Below are 27,865 nucleotides of genomic sequence, written 5' to 3'. Positions count from 1 at the left end.
CACTGGAGGGATGTTGTGCTGGGGATGGATAGGGCCAGTTGCTCTCCCCCACTCAGTAAAGAGAATTGCCACTTTAAAAAGGTGCCTCTTTGTTCAATTATCAGGGGATAATCGAGTACCTCTCTTCCTCCATTGCATTTCTTTATTCCCCCTTCCTTTGACTTATGCATCTGTCTTATATAGATTTTAAGACTCTGGGCAGAGACTTGCCATTGTTAATGTTATGTATATACACCTTGTTTCTTAGGTAAACATATTACCACCACAGCAGGAAATGGTCTGGTCTAGCACCAGATTCTAGCTTTCTGTAGGGGAGAGTTCACTGGCTTCCATTCAGGGACATGCACTGGCATCTGGACTATCAGCCAGTGAGCTGCCTTAGAAAAGAGTTAGCTAGCAGGGAGCCATTACCCAATCCTGTAGCAATATATTAAGAGTCCAGGATCCATCCCAAGGATCTTCTCTAAAACAGTGATGACTGAACAGTCAAGCTACTTCACGAGCACCAGTTATTCCAGGTCCAAGACTTGCTTTGCCAACTCCAAAGAATGTTAATGTCTTTGTGCTGGTTGACGTGCACAGTAAGCACAGAATTATAATAAACATTCTAATATTTGTGAAATTTCTAGAATGGCTCATACAGTGAGACTTTCCAGGGCATTTAAACTTTGTAGTCATTTGTATAATCCAGTACTACTTTCAGATATGTGACTAAAATGGCAAAAGAACAGTTCTACTGTCTTTCTTTGATCCACTGCCATTGCCAGTTAATTGTAGTCTGTAAAACATTAGGCATAGGAGTCCAAATTATTCAGCTCCTACTCTGCTTGAAAATCTAACACTGTTGGAAAAGGTGGCAAGTAAAGGAAATGTGGATTAGAGAGGAATTTAAAGTGTAGACAGTCTTAAAATAGAAAATGATGCTGCTGTGATGTAGGTGCAAGTCATAAAGAGAAGATTTACTAAACTAGATGGAATGCCTTGTCATTTTTAGCACATTGTTGAATCAGCCATGCAATACTCAAAGCACAATACTAGTACAGTCCCACGAATGAGTGGTATGCGATAACTAAATAGTTTAAATATAGTAGTCTAAATTGACTCTGATGAACACGACCTCCCCCTCCCCGCAAAAATATGGGAGAAGGAGATTGAGGAACTTAGAGTTGGTAGTAACGATACATCAAAAGTCAACTAGTGCAAAACAGAAATCCTGCTTGTGTGAATAGCCTATTCACAGGAGCAATAAAATCATGCAAGGCAGTCTGTTCCCCTCTATGAACTATAGACCACAGAAGAGCCATAATTTAATGTGAGTTTGCAGCTCTCCTGCTATACTGTTGATATCAGGCATGTAAACTCTTGTGAGAGTGTTTTTTACACTAGCCAGCCTCCAAACACATCACCAAAACCAACTCACTGCTCTTTTGTTATACTCAGGACTTGTTAAGATACTTTTTAATTTAACCATACCTGAATGTTTTATTACAGGAACATGTGCAATCTGGTGAGAGTTTAGTGATGATGTTTCTCAATCTTGAATTCTGGTTTGGCAATGAACACTAGCTTGTGATGTGCAGTCATATTATTTTTTATCTATGCAAAACTGGAAGGGCAGAGTAGAGAGAAGGGTGTTGCTTGATGGATACATATACGTCTTTCAAATTCTATGGTTTATGGTACCATATGAAGTGAGATAAGTCGGACATCAAATATTAAATATACATCCTGCTTTTCTCCTTTAACCGATTATATACAACTGATGGGCTGGATTCAGACAACCATGAACCATGTTTTGCTTGCAAAATGCGGCTTTCCTTCCTGCTCCTCTGTCCTGCAGCCTCCAGAAAACCTGATTCAGGAAACCCTCCGGAACAGTGTTTCCTCTAACAGAAAATCCCAGATGCTGTTGACTACAACTCCCAGCATCCTTAGCCAAAGCCCACTGTAGCTAGGGATTCTAGGAGCTGTAATCAACCACATCTGGGATTCCCTCTTACACGGAACACTGCTCAGGAATAATGCAGGGTGTTAATGGAGGAGAGAGTTGGTGGAAATCATGCTTCTCTTTGCATTAGTGGAAGTGCTCTTCTGTTCATGCAAACCCTCCTCAGAATCCAACCCAATATAATTTAAAACCAGAGTAAAACAGTTTAAAAAAGAAAGAAAAAAAGAAAGTGGCAATCACAGCTTTCAGTGAAACTTACAAAAAGTGTCAAGCATTAGAAATACCAAGAATTATAAGATTGCATCTATTGTTTTGCCCAGTTGCTGTTCTCAGGCTGTCATTAATTTCTTAGTCTATTATATGAGAAGGAAAAAAGTTTGTTCTAAAGTTTGTAGCCACTAAACAATATAGCAAGAAGCTCAGTTATTAACATGTTCTACATTACAAAGATGGATGTATCTGAAAATAACACTGTGATGGAGAAGAGCAAAGTTTACTGACTGCCCTGGCAGTAGTTGAAAAAGAATCACAATACACTACATTACCCATGCTGTCAATATTGATACCAGTTACATTTCACCTTTCCTAATTTAGGTTGCCAATCAGTACATTGCTGCAAGTTGCAGCTTGTAATCAGCTTCAATTAAATTTTTAAAAAAGACTACAGGAGTTGCAAAACCATAGAAGAAAATGTTTATAAAACTGCCCAATACCAAAGATGGGCTGGTATCAGAGAAAGGCCTGCAGCCAGGAGCTTCTTACAATAATTCCACACTCAACACAGTATTTGAAAATGGGTTGCTATCAACAACTGCTAGACAAGCTTTAAGTGGTAGACACATTATTACTTTCAGGGATACTTCAGTGTGGTAGCATTCCCCATAGCAACCCCTTGTTTACTGAAGGGCTGGTTGATGAAACTAAGGACTTGTCTAAGTAAGCATGCTTGATAATGCAAGACAGTTCAGCAATGCCAGACCCCCTTTCCTGCTAGTTGTTGAACAGTAGTATTTGCAGTTTTTGTTCTCTGGTTATATTATTTATTTTTGCCATGAAGCAAACTGAAGTAGAAAAATATACTGAGAGGTGCTTCACAGGAGCAGTGTGAAGTGCTGAAAGGAGGTCTGCATGGAGTTTGACGGTCGCTCAAGCCCGGTTTTCGCTGCACGTGAGAATAGCTTCTGAGGGTGGTATGGTCTGAAAAGACATACAAATAGGAACTACACTGACATTTAGACAGCAGTAATGCTATGTTAATTTAATCATTTAAAATTAGCATTGAGGATTTCCTGTAAGCTACTCTTAACCTCCACACCTCATAGGGGGAAAACAACAATAGGGGGAAAAACAACAGTAAGAAACCCATTCCCCCATCTCTTTTGTCATTCCAAAATATTATGACAAAGTCGTTCAATGTGGGGCTTAACAAACAATAGCTGCCATCCTTATTCCTGGGCACGTTAGGGTTCCCCTGACACCACATCCAGTCAAGTGTTTTAAGTCTGCTTATTTTTTGTTTCCCCATGTGTGTTCACTCTTCTGTTTAACCTTCTTTGCTACATGCAAAGAATAATGTGCTTTGAGTAGTTAGGAGGAGTCTGGATGGCAAGGGCTTTGAAAACCCAGCACATATAAAGAACTTGGCTAAAGAAAAAGCAGAGGTACCAAGGAAAACAAAACATAAATCCGTGCATATAACAAGGAACATAAATAGTATTCTAATAAATACACAGATTCAGATGTTAAGTGCTATAGGTCACATAAAATGCCATAAATTTAACGAGTCATTCTAGAGACCAGAGCTCAATCTCTGTGCCCCAGCTGACAGGACAAAGCATGCATGCATGGAGCTGGCAAGACAAGAAATGCCCATCAGACAACTACCATCTTTTCTTGCCCACCGAGGAAAAGAACCTTCCTTCATGTAATCCACCATACTCCTTCAGGGTAAATGGGCCATCTCCAGTATCTATTCTGAAGCTTGTCCTTAACCGTGAAATCAATGGAATTCAAGTTTTCATACTTTTGTGAGGCAACTTTCAAGGTTTAAAACAACTGATGTTCAGGTATCGAAGAGAGCTTGCCAATTACATGCAGTCTGTAGGCATGTATGATATATACGTAGGCACATAGGGCACAGAGCGCCCCCCCCCCCAAGGTGTGCCGGTCCAAATTCAAACTGAACCAGGTTCTAATGGAACTGGTTCAGGGTATGCTTATAAAGGGGCATTTGGGGGGTTTCCCCTTTACAAGCAAAGGTGAGAACCTTGCCTTTAAAATATTTCTTCTAATGGCTGCAGGGCGGTGGTGTGAGAGGGCACCTCACCACCGGCACCTTCTCTAAAGTCTGGCCCAGACCAGCCTCTGCACATGCATTGAGGCCATTTGCATGACAATTCCCCTTTATAAGCATTCCCCTTGAAAGGGGAATCTGACACCCGATTCCCCTTTACAAGCATATCCCTCAAACCAAATTGAACCAGTTCCGACTCAGTTTGGCATGGTTTAACCTTTGAATCAAACCAGTGGCTGGTTCAACTTGAACCAGCTCATGGACCCACAGTCCGGTTTGAATTCAAACTGAACTGCCAGAATCGGTTCCGGATATACCCCTAGTTATACGGCAAGATAATCATTAGCTGTTTTATAAATAAGCCTATTCTCACCTAATCTAGCATATTTAGGAACAGAGCTTAAATCCCTCTGCCTTTCCATATCCAGAATGTTCTGCCTCAATAAAGCTCTCGCATTATCATGGCCTATTGAAATTAGGAATTCCACAGAGAGTCCATATGTCATGAGTTTTCTAATGATAATTTTTAATCAATCCAAATTACACTAATTATTCAAGAGTTTCAGCACTTGGTAATCCTACTTCTAGCTGCACAACAGTATTGGGTGTGCATCTCAGAACTGCCAAAGTTGATCTAAGGAACTGAGATTGCACTACTTCCAAAAATCACACATCTGTGAGCCATATAATAATGGAAGGAGCACTCTAGCCTGGAAAACACGAATAGTTGAAGGCTAAAAAAGAAGACTACTGGGGGGAGAAATGATAGAGGTCTATAAAATCATGCATGGTGTGGAGAACACTAGAACCAGGGGTCATCCCATGAAACCAATTGCCAAGAAACTTAGGCAATCAGTGACACAAGTTAGTTATGATTAACTCCCATTAATTGAAATAGAAATTAGTCTGGATGCTGCCCGATGAGATTCTTCCAATGAGATGATATCAATACAAATTTATAGATCAGGATTAGTAAAAATCCATTCAAATTGTCTTCTCTGCTCATAACAACCCTTCTCTCCTTCACATATTATCACTGCTGAAGAGCTGAAATGAGATGTGGAGCTAGTCTAGTCACTTCTGATTTGGATATATTTGACTTCCCACTGATAATGCAGAGGAAGAAGGTTATAAAACATAGAATGCATTTGAAATATGCAGCTAAAAAGCCCATTGCTATATTATCCATTAAATACCAGCTGGAGTCTTTTGTTGTTATAGGACATAACCAATAGATGGCTAACTATTTTGGCTCATCATCATGACCAATGAATTTTCAGTTTGAATAACAGGAGTTGACATTCAAAGTACTTGACATCAAACAGAGGCATTAGGGGATGGAAATATACACCTCCTGAGACATTTGTACATGAAATATCTAGAAATGAATTTATACTGCAGACATTTTTAAGATGGTGTTACATAAAGATGCACAATCCATGCACTCTTCCATATGCAAATTACTATTTATAGTCATAACCAAAGTGATACATTTGAAAACTGGCCAGTATCAACTGCCTAATTCTTAGTTTCGTTCAATGCAGCTTGTGGCAGCATTGCATTCTTAGATGTAAATGTTTTACGATTCCAGACTGGCTCATTAGTTGGCCTAAATCTGTACAACTCCACTTAATTCAGTGAAGCACAAACAAACCACTGCTGACAGAAGATTAAGCAAATAACTTTGAATTATTATTAACTATTATTGTTTATTACATTTATAGACTGCCCTATCCAAAGGTTCTGGGTGGTGCACAAGAAGTTTAAAAATACATAAAACAAGGTAAAGGTAAAGTGTGCCATCAAGTTGGTGTCAACTCCTGGCGACCACAGAACCCTGTGGTTGTCTTTGGTAGAATACAGGAGAGGTTAACCATTGACATCTCCTGCACAGTATGAGATGATGCCTCCCAGCATCTTCCTATATTGATTGCTGCTGACTAATGTAGGTGTTTCCCATAGTCTGAGAAACATACCAGCGGAGATTCAAACCAGCAACCTCTGGACTAGTAATCAAGAAAACAAACACAATCTAAAACACACTACTTTAAACAATATAAAAACAATTTTAAAACAATTCAAAACCATTTAAAATCAATGAAAATACCCCCAAACAATTTAATGACTATATTCTAGTAGATTGTTGAAGAACTGTCCCCTGCTTACTGAGCAAGGGGGCACCTTTTAAACGTGGCGATTCTCTTTATTTAGCAGTAGGAGAGCAACTGGCCCTATCCCTCCTCAGCACAGCATCCCTCCAGTGGCTGTTGCTGGTGTCTATCTTATGTTTCTTTTTTAGATTGTGAGCCCTTTGGGGACAGGGAGCCACTTTATTCATATATATCTATGTAAACTGCTTCGGGAACTTTAGTTGAAAAGCAGTGTGTGTGTGTGTATTCTGTTGGAAGTTCTCTGTGGTGAGAGAATCCCTTTCTCATTATAGCAGAGTGCACAGAGGCACAACACAGTGGAATTTAGTTAGGCATGCATGTATGCTGAGAGTAAAGTAACTTGGAGCCAATTCATAGTTTCAAATCAATATAAAAGGCATTTATTAAGGAACTCCATTCTAGATAGGAAAGTGAGGAGTTAGGATCTCTAATCTATCTAGCTAGCTGGATGCAGATAGATTCTGCATCTTCTCTGCACACATGGTGCAGGGAGAGGCTTGCCATGTTGCAAGGTAGAAGGGCAGGTAGGGAAGAGAGAGAGAGGAAGGAAGTTAATCCCTAAGATTAGCAATCTACAATCCAAAGGGATAGTGTCAGAGCAGTAGAGAAGGGGTGACCAATGTCTTGACCCTCTAGGCCTCTGACTTACTAGTCTGTCCTCCACTGTCTGAGACAAGAGACAGCGCAAAGTCCTTTAACTTCCAACATATTTGGCGTATTCATATTTGTACTCCAGAAAATTAATTCTAAATACTGTAGTATGATCTGAGGAGCTGAAGAATTAATTTTACTATTAAATCCATTGGAATCTCTCATTAAAGACATAGTGCCAACTTTAGCCTTTTTGCCTCTGATTTCAAGGGGTCCATGAGTAGAAGGCTCACACAAGTTGTATTGTGTGAGTGGAACTTCACAGAAGGAGCTCAAGCACAAGCACTGCTCTGGATACTAACCATTATTTTACAACCACCCTATGAGGTTTGTAACTCTTATGCCGCTTCCCGCCTCCGCACCCGAGCGGTGGGGTGGGGGGGTGGGGTTGTGCACCCGGCCTGAAGAAGCAGGCACGGCAGTGCCATCTTGGCCCCCTCCACGTGGCCAGGGCCTGGCCACTCAGGAGAGGGGGCTGGGGGAACATCTTAGTCCGGCAGCCATCTCATGAGCAGTCTCTCTGCTGCCGGGCAAGGAAGAGGAGTGATCACTCTTTGCTCCTAGGGACGGTCGGCCAGGGAGGAAGAAGAGATCAGCCATGTGCACGCTGGTCGCGATCAGGGCTCTTGGCCGGTAGTGAGAGCGGCAGCTGCAATCGGCCACAGCACAGGCCGATCACGACCTGGCACCTCTCGCCGAGGCTTGCCGGCGCAGGGGAGCAGGAAAGCGCTGGGGACAGCGGTGGCGATTGGACACGTGCGCAGGCCGATCATGAGACACCCCCCCCCCCAAACTCCTGACTCATAAGGCACCAGCTACACGCTTACAGCAGGAAGGGATCAACGGCCTTCGCACACGCTGCAGCAGGAAGGGAGCAGCTGTGCTTTGCAGCAGTCAGAGCACCGAGGGACCAAGCAGACAAAGACCTTTCTCAGGGGCCTAGGGTGATGTACGGGGCTTTTTCTTTTTTCTTTTCATTGCTTGGGGAACGTGGAAGGGGGCTTCTTTCATGGCGAAATGCTCTTTTTGAGGTCATTTCATTGCTTGGGGAGTGTTGAGGGAGTTGATGTGGGAGCATTATTATATTGGATTGATTAACTGGGGAGCTGAGTGATGAGTACCTTGCAGAAGGACTGAAGTAGTAAAGCTTGGCTAACAAGCAGAAGGCTATCCAGTTTAGGGAGCCTGGCCCACAATTTCCCAGAGCGGCGTGAGGCATTCTAAGCCAGTTGAACATTTAGAAGAGCTGGTCTTGTGGCAGCAAGCATGAATTGCCCCCTTTGCTAAGCAGGGTCTTCCCTGGTTTGTATTTGAATGGGTGACTACATGTGAGCACTCCAAGGCAGGGTTTTTTCCTTTTAATGGTCCTTCAGTTGTGCTATATTTGCTCCCATTAAATTAAAATAAAATAAAATAAAAAGGAGAGGCCTTAATTGCTTATTTCTTTTTGTTTGAGTTTCAACTGCCCTGAGCCAATTGTGGAGGGGCAGTGTAGAAATCGAATTGATAACAACAACAACAACAAACAAACAAATAAATTACAGCTATCTCATGGCCAGCCCCCTTGTTCTTGTTCCTGCATTTGGCCATGTAGCCGGGTTGGGCATCAGTTGCAGCCTCTTTAAGGGGTTCTGCCAGGCCTGCTGAGTCAGGCCAACAAGGAAAGGGCCTGGCAAGGAGAAGGGCAAGGAGAAGGCCCCCACCCCTAAGCAGCCTCCAGCATGGCCCAGGGAACCCGACCACTCCTCTGGATCAGAGGATGAAGGGCAGCTGGTAATGGCGAGGATCTTGTCTCTCTTAGATGCGTTGGAGTCCAGGAAGAAGGCCACTCGGGGGGGAAGGGTCCAAGGCAGTTGGGAAACAGGGGGCAAGGAAGGTGGGGAACCAACCTAATAAGCAGCTGCAACTTTTACAGTCCATTGAGGTGAGGCTGGACACACTGGAGAGTGGTGAAGGGGAGGCAACTGAATCAACGGAGAATGCCAGCCGGAACACCTTGGATGCTGATGTCGGGTCCTTTGGTGAGTCCGATTGGGGATGGTGCTATCCATCTTGGGCGGGGCACCTGGCCAGCATGTGGGGGAGATGCAAGCATGGCTGGTAGCACTAGGTTACTTGCCCCCCCCCCAGTTTCAGGGACTGCTGGGGCGCCTGAAAAGAAGGCAGAACCAGAACCAGCTGCACGACAGCAGCAGCTCACACCATGGGAGCAAAAGTGACAGAGCGGTAAGGTGGCCAGTGCAGACCCAGGGCAGGTGGCCTAGGGCAAGGAAACAGCAGCCACAAATGATAAGATTGAGCACTACCCCCAGGGGGAGTTGTCCCTCCCCCTGGGCGATCACTTGTTGCTCGCCACCAAAGAAAAGATATGGAGGAACGAATTTGTTGACATGTTCTCATTATTGTTTCGGGAAACAGAACCCAGAGAGGGGGAAAAGGGGGACTGGAGGGACAGAGAAAGAATCAGATACAAAACAGTTGACTGTAACTGGTCCAACTGGCTGGTTGGTTACATGGTATACATGGGGGTGGTGTTACAGAAACAGCCAGCGTGGGGAGCATCTATGGTGAAGCATTTGGACATCATATATCACACTTTTTCGGAGTACAGTGGGCCCGCTTGGGCTCGCTACGATGAGGCCTTTAGGCGACACTCAGCCATGAACCCGGAGCCCCCGTGGGATTGTCAACACCAACAACTCTGGATGAGGATCATGGGACCCAACCAGCCACGGGGTGGGGAATTCTCTGACAGTGGACACTTCATAGTAAAATCTGCTGCCACACCCACCAAGGGCCAGATGCCTGGTGCTGCGGGCCAGTTTCGTCAGCCTTGCTGGGAATTTGCATCAGCAGGGACTTGCTTGTGTCGCCCGTGTTGTTTTCGGCACGCATGCACTATTTGCGGAGGCGCTCACTCATTCAACTTCTGTCCGAAGGGCCGCTGGCCCCGGCCCAGCCCCAGAGATGGGCCTGCCACCAGAAAAGGGGGTAGCCCCGCTCCGGCAAAAGGGACCTAGCCCCATAAGACTGGGTCCGCTGTTGCAGCTTCTGCAGCAGTACCCGGTAGTGTGAGATAGGGGCTATCTGGGGGAAGGGTTTCAAAGGGGTTTCCGGATCCCTTATCAGGGTCCCAGGGTTAGTTCCTGGGCAGAAAACGTTCAGTTAAGGGGTTGGAGCAGATTTTAAGGGCAAAAATTGATAAAGAAGTAAAGGAAGGGCGGGTACATGACTTTTGAGGCGGCAGTGGAGATGGTTCGAGAGCAGGGGAGGGGTGCATTGATGGGGAAGTGCAATATCAGGTCAGCCTTCAGGCTCCTTCCAGTCCATCCAGATGACTCCGACCTCTTGGGTTTTGCTTTTGGGGGTGGCTACTATATCGATAGGGCCCTGCCCATGGGCTGTTCCATCTCTTGTTCTGCCTTTGAGTGTTTCGGTTCCTTTCTGGAATGGACAGTCCGGGAGAGGGCGGGGCTTGCCTCAGTGGTGCATTATCTAAATGACTTTCTTTTTTCTGGCCCAGGGCCTTTATCGACCTGCAAGTATCTAATGGACACATTTCATGAGCTGGCAAAGGAACTGGGTGTACCATTGGCACCAGAAAAAACTGAGGGTCCAGCCACCCGGCTGGCCTTCCTCGGAATTGAAATAGATACAGTAGCTCAGTGCTGCCGCTTGCCATCAGAGAAGGTCCTTGTTCTTGAGCGGCACCTGGGACAGCTGCTTGACGCCAGAAAGATCACCTTGAGGGACTTACAGGTTATAGTGGGACACTTGAACTTCGCATGCAGGTTGATTGCACCTGGCCGCGCCTTCCTTCGGAGGCTCTGTGATGCCACTAAGGGGCTTAGGGCCCCACATCACCGTGTGTGTGTGACACATGAGCTTAGAGAGGACGCCAGGATGTGGGTGGAGTTCCTGAGGAGCTTCAATGGCATTTCCCTGTGGTAGTCCAAATTCCTGCTAGAAGCAGAGCTCCAAGTCCAGTCCGATGCAGGGGGGGGGGCGCACAGTTTGTGGCTTTTATTCCGGGGGCGGTGGTGCGCATCCAGGTGGCCCCCAGACTGGGAAGAAAGGGGAGTGACACAAGATATGACGTTCCTTGAGTTCTTCCCGATAGTGGTCTCGGTGCACATCTGGGCTAGGGATTTTGAAGACAGGGCTGTCCAGTTCTGGTGTGATAACATGGCCACAGTGCAGGTGATCAACTCAGGAACTTCCAAGAGTCCTCGGGTGATGCACTTGGTTCACTGCTTCACGCTGCAGTGCCTGCACCACAACATTCTTTTCGCCGCACGGCACGTGCTGGGGCTGGATAACAGCATTGTGGATGCGCTCTCTTGGATGCAGGAAGAGCGCTTTCGAACTCTCGCCCCAGCAGCCAGGGAGCTTCCCGAATTGTTTCCACTCCACCTATGGAACCTTGGATTCTAGAGGCAGAGAAGGCCATTTGCCTATCCCTAGCACCTAGCACAAGAGTGCACTATGTGTCGGCTGTCCGTGAGTTCCATGCATTTAGGATTGATACAGGGCTGGAGGACCTATGGCCCATCCCAGTTGAGCACATAATGTGCTATAGCACACATTTACATGGGAGGGGCTTGGCCACGGGGTCCATTGGGGGCAGGTTGGCAGCACTTGCTTTCCAGGCAAAAATGAAGGGGTTTGCGGACTCCATGGCTGACTTCCGGGTGCACAGAATGCTCGAGGGAAGGGTGCGAGAACACCCCCCTTGACCAGATACGAGGGTCCCGCTGGTGCCAACAACCCTGCAACAGGTGCTCCCACTTTATAATGATATTTGTTTTTCCAACTTTGAGGTACTGTTGCTTAGGGCTTCCTGCCTTGTGGCCTTCTTCGGTGCGCTATGAATCAGAGCTGGTTGCCTCCTCCAGGTCTGATATGTCGGCGCGGGCCCTGCAGTACGGGGATGCCCGGGTGGAGAGGGACAAGGTGGTGTTGCACCTGAGGCGGGCTAGGACTGACCAGAAGGGCAAGGGAGCCACCATCACCCTGGCAGAGGGGACTGATGAGGGCCATTGCCCAGTGCGGGCCATGAAGGATTACATGGAGGTGCATGGGGAGGGAGAAAGCCAGTTGTTCCATCATGTGGACGCTATGCCCTTGATGCGCTTCCAGTTCTGGGCTATGGTTAAGGAGACTTTGAGGAGAGCAGGTCTAGACCCGCGGGTTTATGGCACCCACTCCTTTTGGATAGGGGCAGCACCTTCAGCAACAGCGGCGAGGCTGCCTGAAAACCGCATCTGGGACTTAGGGAGGTGGCGTTCGTCCGCATGTCGCCGCTACATATGCCCGCTGCCGAAGTGATGGCCCACAGAAGTAACACCCAATTTTGTCTTACAGATGGTCAGGCACCTCCTTTCCCTTTGCGGATACTCATCTATGGGCACGGCTATGTGTTTTGGGCTAGTTGGCGAGCTTGGCAGACCAGCTTGGGTACCCAGTTGGGTCTGGCAGGAGCGGCGGAAGTGGAGTGGATGGGGTGCCGAGGAATGCTGTGGGAACTTTTCCTTCCACTTCTAGATGAGTACATCACCGCAAAGGGGGCACTGCACATCTTGGTCGTACATCTGAGAGCCAAGAACTTGGGTTTGTTGCAAGGCAGGGCCCTGAGCCTGCAGGCAATCAAGGATTTTCAGGGCCTGGTGGCCCGATGGCCTGAGATGTGGTTGGTCTGGTCTAACCTGCTCCCAAGGATATGCTGGAGGAGCCAAGGGGGCCCCCTGTGCTTCAATAGGGCACGTTAAAAAAGTAAATAAAGTGGTTGGAAGAGCGATCACCACCTTAGGGGGGACAGTAATACAGCACCCTGACATACGAGTGCAGGATGCGGCCCTGTATAGAGGGAACAGAGTGCATCTCTCTGACCAGGGGAATGAGGAGGTGTTCCTCCGGGACTTGCAACGCAGTCTCCAAGAGGTACTAGTGGAGTGGGGAAAGAGGGGGTAAACAGAGGTTTGCCCCACTTCTGTGGCAGGAGAGTGTGGGTGTTGGGTAGGTAGATTCAGGGATTGGTGTTTGGCTGGAGGGCCAGTTGGGTGAGGGGGATCAAGGAACAGCCTTTCAGGTCTTTGACGGCCCTAAGGTTGGGAATAGCCCCCACTCGGGGGTGGGAGTGACTCACTGGCTCAGAGCTTTGACAGCTTGGGTTGAGGGGGGTGTCGGACCACCCACCGCCCTTGGCGGGGTGGAGCCCCACGGTGAGAGGAGGCCAGGACTTGGAGCCTGACCAAATCAGGACCCGGCCCTTTGCCCTGGAGTGAGGTGCCCTTCACTAGGAAGGGCCACCACGCGAGAGGAGTACCCGCACTCTAGTTAATTGGGACCCCACTGCAAGAGTCATTACCTCTGTACAATAATAAAAGTGGCCCTTATTTACTCCAGCTAAGCATGTCCTGTTTTCATTGGGGGCTGGGGGTGCAATACACATTTTACATTTGGGTAACAAGAGCAGAGAGCAAGGCAAAACCACCCAGAAACATTATGTTTAAGGTAGGATCTGAATATAGGTCCAAGTCCAAATTCAGCATTAAGTCTACTGGACCAAATAGAGTGGCTTTTATATATTTGCTAAGAACCAGTGTACTTTGCCAAGTACAAGATGGAGTTCTCTACACATACTGTACTCTACATCCATAAATCATGAATTAAGGCTACATAGAGTTGACATGCAATCTTTAATTATGCTGAAAACCTGTTTACATAGCACTAAATTGTCTCATTTAATTATTCTTTAAAACCTAAGATATGAACTACGGACCCTCATCCAGTGCTATGGGACCTCTTTGAAACATGAAATGCCAAGAACATAAACTAAAGATGCCCCCAATATGCGTGACTCTTCCCAATGTTCATCTCAAATGTAAACAGATATAATAATGTAGTTGTAAGACAGAAAAACACCTTTTAAATTATTATTATAATATTATTATTAATATAGATCAAGCTGAGGAAAGAAGCTAAGAAAAGGGAAAATAAGTACTAAAGAAAACAAACTTTTCTCTTCAGGATCCAGAACGTTGTTGTGTCATCTGTGTAAGGAATGTACAAATGGTACTATTACTCCTACTAACTGGGCAAAGAGGCACCTTTTACTGTGGTGATTCTCCTTTTTTAGCAGGGGGAGAGTAACTGGCCCTATCCACCCACAGCACAGTACGTCCAATGACTGTTGCTGGTGTCTATCATGTTTCTTTTTAGAATGTGAGCCCTCTGGGGACAGGGATCCATCTTATTTGTTTGTTATTTCTCTGTGTAAACCGCCCTGAGCCATTTTTGGAAGGGTGGTATAGAAATCGAATTAATCATCATCATCATCATCCTCCTCCAGTGAGGCACAACCTTGGAGTGGTTGTGGGGCTCGCATGCTCTGAGGAAGGTGAGAGCTATGCCAGAGGTCCAACCATACTGGACAGGTCTCATCAGAGGAGCCAGTGCTTTTCCCATCAACAATATGGTGAGACGTGACTTTAATAAATCTATACCGGATCGGTCGTCGCCTGGGTCAACAAGGACTGTGCAAGGTGCTGGAGTCCCTGGACATCTGGTGGCAAGTGGGCTACAGGACTCAGGATCTTCAGTTGAGCAACCAGGGCCGGAAACTGCAAGAAACGTCGCTTAACCGAAAAAACATATACGAAAAATGCCAAGAAGGAAATAATGATCTGCTATTACAAGTCTAGTCCAACTAGAAGAGTTTATTTAAAAAGAATGTACCAAATTTGGAAAGAGAAGCATCCAGATACAGAAATAACAGAACAAAGGCTAGCAGACCAGAGAAGATTCATAATAAGAAATAAAGTATTCACAGAAGTTGAGCTGAAAGAACTGCAAAGAGCAAAACAGGCTCAAGATATGGAAGAAGAATTATCACCAACTGAAGAAGTTGCTCAGGCGCAGGTGGAGGAGGTGTGGGAAATAGAGGATGCCACTGTTGCTGAACTGTTTCAAAATCAAAACCAGGCAACCTCCCCTTTCCCTTCACCTCAAAAACCTGAATGCCGTTTAACAGAAAAGCAACAAGAACTAAAGCAAAAAATAACTGAGCACATGAACCAAACAACCACCAGGGTTCGACTTCCAGCTCTAAAAACAGTTGCCAAAAAACAACTTGCTCAGGCATTAAAAGATGTCAATCACTTGCAGAAATAACAACCAATCATTTGCAAGAAACAAACCAACTCATGTACAGTGCAGCAACAACAACAACACAAGAGCTCGGCCATAAGATCAGTGGACCTGTCAAAAAAGAAAGTAGTACATCACCTAAATAGAAGATTAGATTAGAAAATAAAATCTCCAGGCTTAGATCAGATGCTAGTAAATTGAAAGATATGAAAGACAAGAAGCTGACGAATGAAAACACCAAACAGTATCTGATCCAAAAATACTGTCTAGATTAAAGGAAAATTAGAGAAGTCCTGGAAATAATAAAGCAGCAAATAACAGCAGTGTCAAAGAAGATTAGCAGATACGAAGCCAGAATTACACAACACCAGCAGAATCTCCAATTCCAGTCGAATCAGAGATGTCTCTACCAAAGCATAGAAGGAGAAACTGCAAGAAACATAGAAACACCAAATAAAGAAGAAACAGTGCAATTCTGGCCGAAATTATGGGACTATCCTATAGATTATAATATCCTATAGATTATAATAAAAAAGCAGGCTGGGTAAAAGAGGTTGAAAAATGTAACCAACAAAAGCAAGATCTAATAATAACACCAGAATTAATAAGTGAAAGAGCAAAGAAAATTAAAAATTGGACTGCACCAGGTGACGATGAACTGCATGGCTTTTGGCTTAAACACCTAACAAGCCTTCATAAACAACTATCAAAACAGTTCAATCACATTTTGCAAGGAGGTGATATTGAACAATGGCTAACAACTGGGAAAACTCATCTCACCATGAAAGACCCAGCAAAAGGTGCAGTTCCAAGTAATTATAGACCGATAACCTGCCTGCCAACCATGTTCAAATTATTAACTGGAATAATAGCAGGTGAAGTAATGCAACACTTATTAGTCAGAAATCAAATCACTGCTAAACACTGTCCGTATATTCAGTAGCGATATAGAAATGGAGTTTGGACTAGACAAGTGTGCTGCATTAATAATGAACAGAGGAAAAATAACAAAAACAGAAGGAATAGAACTGCCCAATGGAAGCAAGATCAAGAACCTGGAAGAGAAAGAACATTACAAATACTTGGGCATTCTCCAGGCTGATAACATTGCACACACTGAAGTTAAAAGAAAAATTGGAAATGAATACATCAGGAGAGTTAGAAAAATCCTCAAGTCCAAACTCAATGGCGGGAACACCATACAAGCCATAAACATCTGGGCTATACCTATTATCAGATACAGTGCAAGAATAATAGACTGGATCCAGGCAGAGCTAGAGACGCTAGATCGTAAGACCAGGAAAATAATGACCATCAATCATGCTCTGCACCCTCCGCAGTGATGTAGATAGGCTATACCTCCCTCGCAGCTCAGGTGGAAGAGGAATGCCGCAAGTCCATCAAACAGTAAAGGAGGAGAAAAGAGGCCTTGAAGAATATATAAAGGACAGTGAAGAAGATGCACTTCAAATGGTCAAGAACGAGAAACTATTCAACACCAATGAAAGAAAGCAGGCCTACAAGAAAGAGCAAGTGAAGAACCGAGCAGAAAAATGGAAAAATAAGCCCCTGCATGGTCAATATTTGCACAATATACATGGAAAGTCAGACATCACCAAGACCTGGCAATGGCTTAAGAATGGCAACTTGGAGAAAGAAACAGAGGGTTTAATACTGGCTGCACAAGAACAGGCACTAAGAACAAATGCAATAAGAGCAAAAGTAGAAAAATCAATAACAAACAGCAAGTGCCACATTTGTAATGAAGCAGATGAAACCGTGGACCACCTCATCAGCTTTTGTAAAAAGATCGCACAGACTGACTACAAACAAAGGCATGACAAGGTGGCAGGGATGATACACTGGAACATCTGCAAAAAATACAAGCTACCTGTAGCCAAACATTGGTGGGACCATAAAATTGAAAAAGTGATAGAAAATGAAGATGCAAAAATATTATGGGACTTCTGACTGCAAACAGACAAACATCTGCCACACAATACACCAGATATCACTGTAGTCAAGAAGAAAGAAAAACAAGTTAAAATAATCAAATGAGCAATACCAGGGGATAGCAAAATAGAAGAAAAAGAAATAGAAAAAAAAAATACAACGATCTACAAACTGAAATTGAAAGGCTGTGGCAGAAGAAGAACAAAATAATCCCAGTGGTAACTGGTGCCCTAGGTGCAATTCCAAAACAACTTGAAGAGCACCTCAACACCATAGGGGCCACAGAAATCACCATCAGCCAATTACAAAAAGCAACTTTACTGGGAACAGCCTATATTCTGCAACAATATCTATAACAACAGCAACAACATTGATAATAAAATTCAGCCATCCCAGGTCCTTGGGAAGGACTCGATGTCTGGATGAAACAAACCAGTCAATAACAACTGTCTGACTGTGTAAACAATAATAATAAAAATAATAATTAATAACAACAACAACATTTATTCCCTTTCCAGAACACTACTGCTTGGGGTGGCTCACAAAATTAATAAAATAGATACAATATAAGTTAAGAAATTACGGTAATAAAATTCAACAAGTTAAATGACCAAGCTAAAACAACATTTACAATTACAAATTTTAAAAGTTTCAAATTAAGTTATTAATCTCTCTCTCTCTTCATGTGCCTTCTCCAATTGGGGGGTTGGCAGCCAGCAGAAACAATAGATCGCGGCCCCTAGAATCATGGACAATATCTTCTGTGCCCTTTCCTAGCCATTCTTCAGGTCATCCATCCATCCCTTCTTCATCTTTATCTTTTACCTGCTAGCCTTTCTTCTAGTGTTAGTTGCGGTAGGGGTGTGCACGTTCCAGAGTCCCCCCCCCATCTGGCATGGGGGGGACTGTTACTTTAAGCAGGACGGTGGTAGTACTTACCCCCCCGCCACTCTTCCCCCTCCAGCGCTGGTCCTTTGAAAAATCTTCTTGGGGCGGTAGAGTTCCTCCCTGCCGCCCCTGCCTCCGTCGTTGTTCCTTAAGGGTTAAAGAGACTAGAGCTAGCGGCGCTTATGCACCCTGCGCGGCCTGCGCTCATCTCTGACACTGCCGTGCGCGCCGCATAGTGACGTATGCGGCACGCGCGGCAGTGTCAGAGACAAGTGTGCGTGCCGCGCAGGGCGCATGCACGCCGCTAGCTCTAGTATCTTTAACCCTTAAGGAACAACGACGGGGGCAGGGGCAGCAGGGAGGAACTCTGCCGCCCCAAGAAGATTTTTCAAAGGACCAGCGCCGGAGGGGGAAGAGTGGCGGGGGGGGTAAGTACTACCACCCCCCCGCTTAAAGTAACAGTCCCCCGCCCATCCGAACCTCCGGACTTCCAAACCGGTCCGGAGGGCTTTTCCATTGCGCCGGACCGAAACCATGCACACTACTAAGTTGCGGTATTAGATAATTTACTTTGCTGTGGATATGTCCACAATACGCTAGTTTACATCTTTTGATTGTCTGTATAATTTGTTTATGTGTTTTTGCTTTTTGAAGTACTTCATTTGTTGTTCTACTGGTCCATTTAATCTTGAGTATTCTTCTGAGACACCACATTGCAAGGGCTTCCAGTTTCTTACGTGCTTCTTTCTTGATGGTCCAGGTTTCACATCCACACAGGAGAAGAGATCAGATGTAGCATTTCATCATTCTGATTCTTAGTTGCAAATTTAGTTTGCTCTCGCAGAGGAAGATCTTAATTTGGTAAAATTTTGTTTTTGCTTGTCCTGTGAGGCTCCTGATTTTTTTATTTTATTTTATTAGATGAAACATCAGATGCTAATTTTGGGGGTGGTGGTTGTTTTTTTAAACACCAAGGGAGGGAGCATGAGAAAGCTTCTTCTGGAAGGGCATTCCAAAGCCTAGGGCCCACAACTGAAAAGGCTCTATTTTTCTTATGTTTTCTAGTCCCCACCAACTGGATGTCTGTTAGTGGTGGGAACATGAGATGCTGAATGGAGGGCCCTGGCAGGTTTGTATGGATGTCTGATAGGTACAACGGCCCCAAACTGTGTAGGGATTTAAAGATCAAGACCAGCACCTTGAATCTAGCCTTGGCAATTACTAGACAAGAGTGAATTTCAAAATGGAGATATCCTCATATAGTGTAATCTGGGACTTTTACGCACAGCAGTTTTTATTGCAAACACCAAGTTGTCCCAAAAAAAACGCTGCAAATAGTGGATTTTTTTTTACCCTGGATATAAATCAGGTCGCACTCTAACATGCAGTGAAAAACCTGAATTGTGTGTGAACTGCTCCCCAGTAACTTGCAGGGACTTCGGAGTAAATCTATCCGATATGTGAACGCACCTCCTCCATTCTGGAGAAGATGCGAATTAAAGGGCTTCAAAAGCCCTGTATGAAAAGCTTTCTGGAGACTGTTGCTGACAGAGTGGTATTCTGAGGACACAATAGGAGCTGCATCCTTGCAAGGAGAGGCTTATCCTAACTCAGCCTAAGTCTTGCTGAGCTGCAGAGCACACACAAGGGGTGAGCAATTTTCACTCATCTCCCCTGCCTTTATGCATGTTCTTTGCCTTCCAGGAATATGTCCCTGAGGAATGTGTGACCCTCAGGGGCGTATTTCTGGAAGGCAAAGAGCATGCATAAGGGCAAGGGAGACCAGCACAAATCACTCCCCACCTTCCCCTAAGCATGTGCTCTGCTGCTCAGTAAGACTCTCCCTGTGGGGATGCAACCTCCAGGTGCATCCTTGGAACTGCTCTGGATGTCCCTTTTCCTTCACTGTTTTATTTCTTTGGAGATTGGAACTATAGAATCAGGGAATTCAGAAAGTGATAGCAAACAATCCAAGCAGAATTTTAGGTCAATAGGCTTGCTCTTCTGCAGACAAAAGAAGCAATAGTTCAAGGTGTTGGATTACTGAATAGCAAGAGGCAATTCATGGCAATGAGCAGGTCTCCTATTTAATTACCATATCAAAAGTTGAACCTATAATACTGGACATCAATTGAGCCAGTGGCAACTGCAACAAAACCTGCCCTGATTATCTTACTAGGCTATGAGGTTCATGAAAAAGAAGGCATTCTCTTAAATACCTTGGACCCAAGTCATTCAAGGCTTTTAGAGATAATAAAAACAGGTGGCTTACCTGTAACTTATGATCTGGAGGTGATCCATTGTTGGTCATGAGAAATGGGTTACTGCGCCTGTGCAGGGACCTTCCGGATGGATTAATTAGCTCCTCTCTGGCACCCCTCCCTGCCATGCACATGCTCCATGCCTTTCTTTTCCCAGCAGTCAGGCACCATTTAGTTTCAGTTTCTTGCAGATCCGCAGGGGCGTAGCAAGGTTGGAGTGGGCCCAGAGACAAGATTTTAAACTGGCCCCCCCTCCTCACTGAAGCTCAGCTCATGAAGTGAAGAAATCTTAAATGAGGCTGAATAAGGGTAACAAAAAGCATAGTAAAATATAACCTATGTGCCACAATAGAACAATATCCTAAATTATTTTTTAAAAGGTTTTGTAAATTGTGGACGATGCAAGTCATTTAATGGTACCAGAGAAAGACATGTTGTTCTGGTAGCTCAATTTCGGAGGTTGAATACAACTGAACGAATCCCGGGCGGGTGTGCAGCTGGGGGAGTCAGTCATGTGACTTGCCTCTGGGGGGGCCCAAGGCAGTGGGCCCCCAGACAACTGTCTCCCCTTGCCCTATTATAGTTACGCCCCTTCAGATCTGCCTGATGTTCAGACGATCCACACCTTGTGCAGTCCAGTGACCCAATAGTTAAGTCAGTCTCGGTCTTTAAAATGCTGCAGCGGGGAGATATGGGTAGGTCTCATGACTGACAACGGATCACTTCCAGATCATAAGTTACAAGTAAGCAACCTGTTTATTTGGAAGTGATCCGTAGTCATCATGAGAAATGTTCTGATTCAATTGGAAGTCAGTTACTACCTTTGGTAAGAATTCGAGGTCAGTACAGATAATTACTTTGTTAGGATAAAATTGCATATACAGTGTGTCCGCTCTTAAAGCGGGTAGCTCACTTACACGACGGACAGTAGTGATAATGATAAGAAATGCAGTCTTGTGTGTCAAATAATGTAAGCTCACTTCATGAAGCGGCTCAAATGGGGCTTCCATCAGAGAGGCAACAACCCAGGGACCCTTGCCCAATGCCCTCTCTGGAACAAAACCATGGAAATTTCTTTTTTGTGGCCGAGCAAACATATCAATCTGAGAAACACCCCATCTTTCTGTCAAACAATCTAGACACGTTTGTTTCAATTCCCACTAATGATTTTGCCGGTTCGTGAAAGTCCTGCTCATGTCATCTGCCAAGACATTCTCCAATCCCTTGATATGGATGACAACGAGGTAAACATTCTTGGATATGCACCAGTTCCACAGCTGGGTGCTCAGAGCACACAGAGAGCGTGACACTGTGCCGCCCTGTCAGTTTACACAGACAATCGCCGTGGTATTGTCCATTTGTAACTGCACAATAGTGTCTTGAAGCAAGGACGCAAAAAGACTTCAGTGCCAGGTAAGCCGCCATTAATTCTAAAAAACTGATGTGCATTTTTTGTTGCTGTACTGTCCAGAGACCCTGAACTCATAGTCATAGTCTTCGTTTCGGTCTTTGACCAGCACAGCACCAAAATAGAGAAAAACGGTTCAAACAATCTACACCTACAAAATAAAAGTGTCTGTAAAATTACTTAGTGTAAGTAGAAGACGCTAAAAGTTAAAACCATGAAAATAAAACTATATATACAGTAAAGGTTAAACAAGACTAATAACAGAATGCCTGATTATAAAGGTAGTGAGACAGCAAAATTATGTAATTAATACAGAGTGGTGTTAAAACTCATAGAATATTAGTCCTTAATGAGCTCTGAACGAATTTTGCTAGCTATGCAACAGAACTTAGCCACATTATAAGACCTAAAGTCATTCTGATCTTATAAGAGTGAATTCAGGTTAAAAGGAATCAGTACAGCCTGGATATGAACTAATATCTAAGGCAATGAGCTAATGTCAGATATCACGATAATAATGACAGTCAGGGGCATAACTATGGGGGGGCAGGGGGGCACGTGCCCCGGGCGCCACCCCAGGGGTCACGTGGGGGGTGCCAGAAAGTGGCTCCCCCTGCTCCCCCCCCCGGATCGCCTGCCGAGTGTGGCGGCGGGAATGCGGGCAGCAATTCGGCGGTGGGTCGTCCACCGAGTGGCGGCGGCAGGTCACCCGCCGCGCCGAGTGCAGTGGTGGCTGGCCTGGCGGCGATGGGATGGCCTCCTCAGTGTAGCGGCCGAGCGGCGGCGCGGAGTGCAGGCAGCGACACTGAGCCTGCCTTCTGGCCCGGTGTCGCTTCTGCGCAGGCGTGCCTGGTGCGCCTGTGCAGTTGGGACGCCGCCGTTGAGCCGCCGCCACAGCCCGCCACATCGCCACCGCCCGCCACATCACCGCCGCCACCGTGGCCCGCCACATCGCCGCCGCACGCCACCGCCGGTGATCTGCTGCCTGGGGGGAGCAGTATTGAAGAGTCATTGACAATAAAGGTGGTCGATACTGGACTGTCGTTGATGGTGAAGGCATCCTCGATCTCAACGAGTGGAGCGTCTTTGACCTGTGCTTTTTTTGAGGTGGTGATTCACTGTCCGATGAAGCACAATGTCACTTACACTTCTTATGCCCAGTATTGGTAGACTTGGGCTTTTTGAAGACAATTTCCTCAAGATTATCCCTCAGGGTTTGATACTGGGCATGCACAGACCCTGGGTCTGACACCGAAACTGTTGGTGTTGACCCTGGTGTCAACCCTGAGATTGGTGTCCAGCCTTGGCGTAGGCAGACACAGCGCATCTCCATAAAATGCCGCCCTGAAGTGCAGCAACCAAAGTGTGCTTTGAAAAGGTTCTACAAATCCTACGAGAAGCTGTGACATGTTGTTCACCGAGGCACAGCAAACACAATCATGTTCATCAGTCGAGGGTAGCTTGGCTCTACACTGAGAGCAACGTTTAAAAGTAGTCTTTTTCCTCTCAGCCATGTCCCCTCCAACGGCAAAGCCGTGTAACCTTAACAACAAAGTCCAATGTCCAAAAACCTTAAAAGTAGTCAACTCACAGTCCAAAGTCCAAAATACTTCAATACCTTTCCGAAATAACATTTTCTTTTCTACAAACTGAGGAACAATAAACCACAGGTGTCAACGCATCAGCGGTAGAAAAGAAACTGAAACAAAATGGCACCTGACTGCCGGGAAAAGAAAGGCACGGAGCACATGCATGGCAGGGAGGGGTGCCAGAGAGGAGCTAATTAAGCCATCTGGAAGGTCCCTGAGCAGGCGCAGTAACCTATTTCTCATTATGACAACGGATCACTTCCAGATCCGGCGATTTGTATTTCACCAGGAAACTTATTGGAAGCCAGTGTAGTTCTTTTAAAATAGGTGTAATATGATCTCTTCAGGTAACCCCGGAGACCAACACAGTTGCTGCAGTCTGCACAAGTTGTGGTTTCCAGACTATGTACAATGGCAACCCAATGTAGAGTGCATTGCAGTAGTCATGTCAGAATGTTACCAGCATATACATCATTGTTTTAAGGTTGTTTATCTCCAGAAATGGTGTATCAGCCAAAGCTGATAGAAAGCATTCCTGGCCACTGCCTCAATCTGAGAAATCAGGGATAGGTTTGGGTCCAGAAGTATTCAAGACCACATACCTGCTCTTTCCAGAGGAGTGTAACCGCATCCAGAACAGATCGATTTAAGCCACTTCCTAAATTCCAACTTCCCACAATGAGTACCTCCATCTTGTTTAGATTCAGTCTCAGTTTGTTCTCCCTCATCCAGCCCATTACTGCCTCCAGGCAGGAATTTAGGGAAGTTAGGCCTTTTCCTTTTGAAGCTGATATGGAGAAACAGATCTTGGTGTCATCCGCATAGTGATAACATGCTGCACCAAATCCCCTGATGATCTTTCCCAGTGGTTTCATGTAGATGTTAAGCATTGGAGATAGCTTGGAGCCCTGCTGGACCCCATACAATAACTCTCGTTTCGAAGAGCAACAATCTCCAAGTGACACCATCTGGAATATACTCAAGAGGTAGGAATGGAACCACTGCAAAGCAGTGCCTCCCACTCTCAACCACTTCAGGTGCTCCAAGAAGATACCATGGTTGATGGTATTGAAAGCTGCTGAGAGATTTAAAAGGACCAACAGTCATATTTCCCCTGTCAATTCCTAACTGGAGATTATCCATCAGGCCAACCAAGGCTGTATCAACCCCATAGCCTGCCCGAAAGCCAGTTTGAAATGGGTCCAGATAATCTGTTTCTTCCAAGACTGCCTGGAATTGAGAAACCACCATCCTCTCACTCACTTTGCCCAACCATGGGAGGTTGGAGACAGGCCTTTAATTGCCTAACTCTGAAAGGTCCAGTGCAGGTTTCTTCAACAGTGGCTTAATAATTGCCTCCTTGAGACAAGAAGGCATCCTGCGCGCCCTCAAAAGCATTAATGATCCTAACAAGACCCTCTCCAATAACCTCCCTGCTAGATCATATAAGCCATGTCAGGCAAGGATCAGGACAGGTAGTAAGATGAAGTATCCCAAGCAGCTTATCCACATCCTTGGGAGTCATAAATTAAAATAGATCCAATTTAACTATAAAAGGGAAGCTGCTGGACACCTCCACAGTAGACTCTGCAGTAACTGTAGAGTCCAGTCCAGTCCAAATACAAGAGATTTTCTCTGCAAAAAAATTCATTTAAAACATCACAGCAGGTAACTGATAGATCCAAATTCTCATTTAAGGGAAGAGGGCATGTACTAGCCCTCTCACAACACTAGGCAACTCTGCTGGATGTGAGCTTGTAAAAGCAATGTGAACAGAAAAATACTCCTCCTTTGTTGCACGCACTGCCAGAGCATAGTTCTTCAAATGTGCTGTGTGTTGTAATTTGTTGGATTTGAGCCAAGTTTTTCTCCCCTGTGCTCTAGCCATCTACCTTGCCACAACCCCCAATGAATTATGTACTTTCATCTGTGTTTACTTACAAGTGAATGTATAAACAGCTTCCATTAAAATGCATTGCATTTGAGAAGATGCAAATTGATTCAAGTTATGTCTGGTGTTTGATTTATGGCCACCACTGTAGTCAAATGCACAGATGAAGCCACACACACTGTAGGTAAATAAGAACCAAATAGGCTTCAAAGCACATCATGATGTATACTATCTTACCAAAATGGTAAATATAAATTTGCTCTAACTAAGGTAATACAATATACTGTAAAATGCCTCAGAGATATACTGGTAACCCATGATTTTTTATATTGTCCCCAAGGCAGATGGTTTGTTGCTTGATCAGGGATGTGTCTTGGTTGCTATGCTTTTGCTTGAGTTGGGGAAAAATAGCTCTGAAACCAAATTTGCAAATGTGCAATAACAAAGGAGCAGAGTCTGGGCACAGGCAAATATCAATGTTAGGGTACTCCTAGAGGAGCAAAAACTAGGATTGTGAAACAATAAATGAAATTCATTGAACAGAAGCACAATGCAACATAGGAGTATTTGGCAACCTTGGCAATGCCAAGAAGAGACACAATTCTCTGAGATTATCTATCTATCTATCTATCTATCTATCTATCTATCTATCTATCTATCTATCTATCTATCTATCAGATTTGTACACCACCCCAAACTTTTGTCTCTGGGCACTTAACATAAAAACTAGTTAAAAACATACACAAAAACTTAACAATTTAGATTATTTAAAATCAAACAGAGTAAAACCTAAAAATTTAAAAAACTGAAAAAGTTTTGGTAAAGAGGTGGATTTTCAAATGCTTTTAAAAAGTTGTCAGAGATTAGGAGGATTGTATTTCAGTAGGGAGTGCATTCCACAATCTTGGGGCAGCAACCAAGGAGGCCCATCCCCATGCGGCCACTAGCCGAGCTGGTGGCAACTGGAGATGGACCTCTCCAGACAACCTCAGTGGGTGGTGGGGCTCATAATGAAGAAGACATTCTCTTAAATACCCACGGCCCGAGCCGTTTAGGGCAGAGTTTCTTAACCTTGGGCCCCCAGATGTTGTTGGACTACAACTCCCAGAATCCCCAGCCACAAAGGCCATGTCTGGGGATTCTGGGAGTTGTAGTCCAACAACATCTGGGGGCCCAAGGTTAAGAAACCCTGGTTTAGGGCTTCATACGTTATAACCAGCGCTTTGTATTTTACCTGGAAAACTACCGGCAGTCAGTGTAGTTCTATCAGTAAAGGAGTAATGTGGTATCTCCGAGATGACCCAGAGACCAACCTGGCTACCTCATTCTGTACCAACTGGAGTTTCCAGACTATGTACAAAGGCAGCCCCACATAGAGTGTTCAGTCTTTATTAGTACAGCCAATTGCCAGAATTACAATAATAAAATCATTTAGATTTAACAACTTCATTCCGAATAACACCACAAATATAACAAACTTTAGCAACATTGAATAAATTCTCCTCTTTACAATCCTTTAAAAATTAAATTTAAATAGTCAATTTCAGTTAATCCTCAGGATAAGTTGAGGAGAAATATATTTCTTCCTAATGTCACTATAAATTTGGCAATACGAAAGGACATGAGCCATCGTCTCAACTTCTCCCGATCCACATGGACAAACACGACAATGATAAGGAATATTTTGGAATCTCCCCTGCAACACAGCTGTATTCATGGCATTACAAAGGGCCAAAGTTAAAGCCCTAAACACACACATAGAGTGCATTGCAGAAGTCAAGTCTGGAGGTTACCAGCATATGTACCAGTGAGGTTGTTCATCTCAAGAAATGGATGCAGCTGTTGTATCAGCCAAAGCTGATAGAAAGGCCCTTTGGCCATTGCCTCAACCTGAGATACCAGGGAAAGATTTGGATCCAGAAGTACTCCAGACTGTGTACCTACTCCTTTTGGGAAAGTGTGACTCCATCTAGAACAAGCAGATCAAAATGGTCTCTAGAGTTCTGACCTCACACAATAAGTACCTCCGTCTTATCTGGATTCAGTCTCAGTTTATTTGGCCTCATTCAGCCCATTACTGCTTCCAGACAGGCATTTAGGGAGGATATGCCAGCTCCTGATGATGTTGACATGGTGTAATCAGGAGATGGCATAATGTGGATGATGCTGTAGAGCTGGGTCTCATCAGCATACTGATCGTGCTGGCAATAATACAACAAAAATGGCTAAGCATAAAAAGGAAAGGATAGCAAAGGAAAGACAGCTGAATGGGCAGGGGCCAGAGGGCCAGAGAAGAGAATATGGAATTAGAAGCAGAGATAAATTTCTGTTCACCTGCCTTCAAATTCTGCTGTCATGTGGCGATGCCAAGGAATGCTCCTCACCTGTGGAGAGGGAGCCGAGGTCCCTTAGTAGGTCTTCCTGGCAGAGGACAAGGAGCTGCTGGAGTGCAAGTGCAGTATCTAAGACTGTCGCTCTACACAAGCTCACAACAATCCGGGGGAGTGCTGAGATTCCCAGGCAGCCAGGCATGAGTGTTTAGGTCATGGAAAGCCTGCTTTGGGAGAGACGGCCTCAACAGAGTTCCCTTGGAGTTTTCTGCTCAGGGGATCCTGGAACTGTAAGGCAGTCGGAACATAAGAATAATCTTATGGAAGCCCAATA

At 45.0% G+C, this 27,865-nt stretch overlaps 1 protein-coding gene across 6 annotated transcripts in view; it reads right to left on the bottom strand.

Moving 5' to 3' along the window:
* The window catches only part of PLEK (pleckstrin), a 217,683-nt gene that overhangs the window by 98,229 nt on the left and 91,589 nt on the right, over positions 1-27,865 (bottom strand). Inside the window, exon 1 of one of the 6 annotated variants that reach the window (XM_053284481.1) lies at positions 20,325-20,606. The exons of the other annotated variants lie outside the window; for them this stretch is intronic. Within the exon in view, the coding sequence (XP_053140456.1) occupies positions 20,325-20,447 (123 nt within the window). The 5' untranslated portion in view covers positions 20,448-20,606. Of the gene's footprint in view, positions 1-20,324; positions 20,607-27,865 lie in introns of those variants that run through there. 6 annotated transcript variants of the gene reach the window in all.

The sequence above is a fragment of the Hemicordylus capensis genome, chromosome 1 (assembly GCF_027244095.1).
Source record: "Hemicordylus capensis ecotype Gifberg chromosome 1, rHemCap1.1.pri, whole genome shotgun sequence".
Lineage (NCBI taxonomy): Eukaryota > Metazoa > Chordata > Lepidosauria > Squamata > Cordylidae > Hemicordylus > Hemicordylus capensis.
Note: the sequence above shows the minus strand (reverse complement) of the source record. Positions and strands in the feature narration are given on the sequence as shown.